At 63.5% G+C, this 4,369-nt stretch overlaps 1 protein-coding gene across 1 annotated transcript; it reads right to left on the bottom strand.

Moving 5' to 3' along the window:
* Positions 1-159: 159 nt before the first annotated feature.
* LOC112121828 (galactose-3-O-sulfotransferase 4-like) lies at positions 160-2,090 on the bottom strand. The gene is made up of 2 exons (XM_026661624.1): positions 1,713-2,090; positions 160-1,240 (listed from the first exon to the last, which is right to left on the bottom strand). The coding sequence occupies exons 1-2, from the start codon at positions 2,088-2,090 to the stop codon at positions 425-427; spliced, it is 1,194 nt and encodes a 397-aa protein (XP_026517409.1). The 3' UTR covers positions 160-424.
* Between the last annotated feature and the right edge of the window lie 2,279 nt (positions 2,091-4,369).

Below are 4,369 nucleotides of genomic sequence, written 5' to 3'. Positions count from 1 at the left end.
TTTAATTGGGAGAGTTTCTTAAGAGAGGAGGGAATGTGGTGTTTAGCTGCTGCTGTCATTATGAGAACGGGGAGCACTGGCTGTTGGGAGTCTGAAAGGACAGGAAAGAGGGAGGAGGGGGAGGAGTGGAGGAGGCAGAGTGAGAGTTACCGAGGGTGCAGCAGCAGCAGCTTGGTAAAGAGGTTTCCACTGTAAAAATAAAGTCCTGTTGAAGTTTGTTAGTACCTTGCCTGGGTGATACAACAGTTTTGTGCCCCATTGCTCCCCATGTCTGTGCTGGGGGCTGTGCCCCCTATCTACCCGTGTCTGTGCCGGGGGGCCGGATCTGTGGGGTCCCCATGAGGGTATGTACCGCATTCCCCCCACATCTGTCTGGTCCAGGGGGTCCGTACCGTGGGCAGGGGTGGGGAGAGGCGGCCCCCGGCTACCTGCCCCCCCTCCCGGCCGCGCCCTCTGAGCTGTTGGCCCCAAACTGTCGGGCGTCCAGCCTGTCCTTGTACTGCAGCTCGGGGGTGACCATGCGGGTGCAGAGTTGCTGGTCGGCGGGCCCCAGCCCCGGCCGCAGCGCATAGCCCAGGATCTGCGCCTGGCCGAACTGGAAGGGGCGGATCTGCTTGTCGGGGATGCTGGCCGCCTCCACGGGGCCCCCGCCCTGCAGGCAGTGCTCGGCCAGCGCCCGGCGCCGCTCCCGCAGCCGGGCCACCTCGGCCCGCAGCCGAGCCGGCCCGAAGGCCTCCACGCGGCGCCAGAAGCTGCGGTTGAAGTGGGCGTAGAGCTGCCAGTCCAGGGCGTTCCAGGCCCGCAGCCGGGCGGCCTGGGCGGGGTCCAGGGGCCGCACGGCCCGGGGGTTGCGCCCGTTGTGCCGGAAGGCGTCCACGTCCTCCTCCGCCCAGCACAGCGCCTCCCGCAGCAGCACCAGCGACTCGTCAAAGTGCTCCGTCAGCAGCACCAGCGGGAAGGTCCGGTCCAGCCGGGCCAGCACCGCCCGCATAGCCTCGGGGCCCGGTGTGGCCGGCGGCGCCAGCCCGAAGTCGAACCACAGCAGGTTGCGGGCGTAGTGGTTGCCCCGCTCGGCCGGGTCGTAGAAGCGCTCGGGCGCCACCAGAAACTGGGCCAGCGAGCCCGCCCGGCGGAAAGCCGGCGCCACCCCCCGGTAGTAGGAGAAGGCGGATTCAGCCAGCGACCCCGGGTCCCTCACGATGGAGAAGTAGAAGCTGTCGGGGGGCATCACTTTCTGCACCTGGGGGAGAGGAGCAGGGGGGGAGAGTGGGGCGGAGGAAGGAGAACCCCCAAATCCTTCCTCCTGGAGCCCCCCGTGGTCCCCCTCAGAGCCCCCCAGGCTCTCCCCCACACCCCCTCACAGCTCCCTCCAGAGTCCCCCATGCTGCCCTCTTCCAGCCCCCCCTCCATGTGCACCCCCCGAATGCATGCTCCCTGGTCCCCCCAAGTTCCCTCCCCCATTCTCCCCCCAAATGCAAGACCCCAGCCCCCGAGTCCCCGCTCCTGTGCTCCCCCAAATGCACACTCCCTGAGTCCCCTCCCCCCACACTCCCAGCCCCCCGAACCCTCTCCCGTGTTCCCCCCAAATGCACGCCCCCTGGTCCCCTGAGCTCCCTCCCCCATTCTCCTCCCAAATGCAAGACCCCAGCTCCCCTGAGTCCCCTCCCCCATGATCTCCCCAAATGCATGGCCCTTGGGCTCCCCCGTCTCACCTCGGGCAGGTCGAAGCGCATGTGGTGGCAGAGGATGTCGAAGCTGGGCCCCCCCGGCCTGTAGCCCTTCACCCGCCGGGCCTGGAAGGGGTGTGGGTACCCGAACTGGTAGCGGGGGGGCAGGGCGAAGCGCAGGCCCCGTGTCTCCCCGAACCGGTGCAGCAGGTTCACAATGGTGCTGCTGCCCGTCTTGTGCGTCTTCAGGAAGACGATGTGGCGCCGGGGCTGGCAGGGCCGGGGGGACAAAGGGCTGGAGGGGGCCCCCTCCTCAGCCCCACCCCCGGGGAGTGACCGCAGGAGGGGCAGCCAGTCCGGGGAGCCCCTGGAACAAAGGGGGGAGGTGAGAGATGGACAGAGACCCCCCCAACCCCCAACCATGGGGGATCCCCTCCCCCCGCAGGGCTCCCAGCCCCCTCCAGCCTTTGGGGGCACAGAGGGCCCCCTCTAGAACCCATTCCCTCCCCCCCCAGGGATCTCCCAACCTGGAGGGGGGCGTCCCCATGTGACCCCCGGGCTCAGAGAGCTTGACAGCTCGCGCTGGCCCAACCTGACCCCTGTGCTGCCCTCTGGAGCCCGTCACCTCCCGCCTCCGTTAATACCCCCGGCCCCGGGGGGAGATCGGCCCTTTCGGCCCCCGCCTTGCGTTGCTGGTTCGTGTTTGGTCTGTTACCCACCCGGACCCCCAGCTCTGTGTCAGCAGCGCGGCTGCCTCTAGCCGGGAGCCCCCCGTTCGTGGGGGCGTGTGTGATTTTTCCTTCCCCCCGGGTGGCCCTTGGCTCTTGTCTGTGCTGAGTTTCGCCAGGAGGATTTCCGACCCCTCCTCCAATTTGTCCGGGTCGGTTTGAATTCTGATCCCATTTCCCTCGCTGGCTCCTGAGACTGTCCTGCGGGCCTGCCTCAAAAGCCAGACTAAAAACTGGAGATCTATCCGGTCTGCACTTCCCCCGCGTCCCCCAGGCCGGTCGCCCCGTCAGTGACAGAAATGACACCGGGGTGGCAGGGTTTGTTTGTGACGCCGGCTGCTCCTTGTCACCCCGTTCCCATCCAGGGGCTCCCCGCTGGGTTGTCATTCCCTGCGTCCTCCGTGTTCCCCTTTGTAAAGACCGGTGCCACATTTCCCCTTCTCCAGGCCTCCCCCATCTTTCCAGGAGTCCTCCAAGATCATCGCTAATGGGTCTCAGATGACTTCAGCTAGTTGCCCCAGGAGCCAAGGCTGAATTCGAGCCTTGCCAACTCGGATACGTCCAACGTAGCTACGGGGTCTTTAGGCTCTTCCTTCCCCCGTTCGGCCGGTGTCCCTTCCCTGCAGCCTGGCAGAGAAGGGGTAACTCTGTTCTCCTCGGGAACACATTCACTGCGGATGCTCTGGGGACGTTGGGGTTTTGTACCTGGGAGGTCGCCCTCCGGGCACCCACCCGGATATGGCCCGGATGGTGGCTGGTTTCAGTGACTGCCCATTTGCCGGGATCGGGTCAGAGGCCCTGGAGCTTTGCTGCCATCCCCGGCGCTGAGCGGATGCTGGCTGTTTCGGACGGATCCCCGCAGGGGAGAACAGCCGTGCGCCAGCCAAGAGAGGCAGGACAGTGGCGTCCGTGTACAGTTTGACCTACGAGCCTGGCGTTCGCAGCGAGAACGGCTCACTCCAAGATGTGGTTATTGCTGCCCTGCTGGGTCAGGCCGAAGATCCAGCACCAGAGCTTCAGGGGAGTTCTGGAGAGATCTGTCCCGACTGCCACGGCTGGCAGAGAGAGATCTAGGGACGCCCAGAGCATGGGGCTGCGTCCCGGACCATCTGGGCTAGTAGCCATTGGTGGACCTAGCCTCCAGGAACTTCTTGTTTGAACCCGGTTATCCTTTTGGCCTTCACAGCATCCCCCGGCAAGGAGTTCCGCAGGTTAGTTGTGCGACAAAGTGCTTCTTGTTGGTATAAAACCTGCAGCCTGTTAATGTCATCAGGTGACCCCTGGTTCTTGCATTGTGTGAAGGGGTAAATAATACTTCCCTCTTCGCTTTCTCTGCACCATTCCTGGTTTTATAGACCTCGATCGTGTCCCCCCGAGGCGTCTCTTTTCCAAGCTGAACAGCCCCTGTCTATTTGGTCTCTCCTTGTACGGGAGCCGTGTCGTCAGACGCTACCGGGGTGGTGCTCTGCTCTGGTCAATGTTGGTATCAGTCGGCTGCGTGCGTGTTCCCTCTGTGTGCTGCCCCGGCTCTGCGCAGATCGCTGACACAGCAGACCCCCGAGAGAACCCCCAATGACCACAGACTCTAGTAAGGTACGAAGGAACCCGGCCAGGTTTATTGTCGAAGAGGAACACAGTCTCTAGCTCCCCGGATTAGATATCTACAGTTCTGCTAGTACATATGTGCTCGCTGGCAATGGACCGGCTCAGTCAGTGGCGGGACTTTCCATTGCCCCCTAGGCCGGACAAAGATATCCGCTCAGGGGTGTATTCTCATACACAGGGACAAACAAGTTACTCATCACTCCTGACGTATTGAGGTGCAACCCCTCTACATAGCAAGGTACAACCCCTCCACGCAATAAGGTGCCGCCTCTCACCTTGTTTGTGTTGGTTCGAACAAAACAACTCTATCCATCATATTCCCCTTTTGCCCCCGTCTTTAGGACGGGTCAGCCTGTTCCTTGTTATCCG

This window comes from Terrapene carolina, unplaced genomic scaffold, assembly GCF_002925995.2.
Source record: "Terrapene carolina triunguis isolate 2854851 unplaced genomic scaffold, T_m_triunguis-2.0 Scaffold12526, whole genome shotgun sequence".
Lineage (NCBI taxonomy): Eukaryota > Metazoa > Chordata > Testudines > Emydidae > Terrapene > Terrapene triunguis.
Note: the sequence above shows the minus strand (reverse complement) of the source record. Positions and strands in the feature narration are given on the sequence as shown.

What these genes read in the sequence shown, in the direction of transcription:
- LOC112121828 (XM_026661624.1), bottom strand. Translation starts at nt 2,090, where the DNA reads ATGGTTGGGGGTTGGGGGGGTCTCTGTCCATCTCTCACCTCCCCCCTT. An exon ending in TGCGCTTCGACCTGCCCGAG is followed by an intron (nt 1,241 to 1,712) that starts GTGAGACGGGGG and finishes CCTCTCCCCCAG; the next exon opens with GTGCAGAAAGTGATGCCCCC.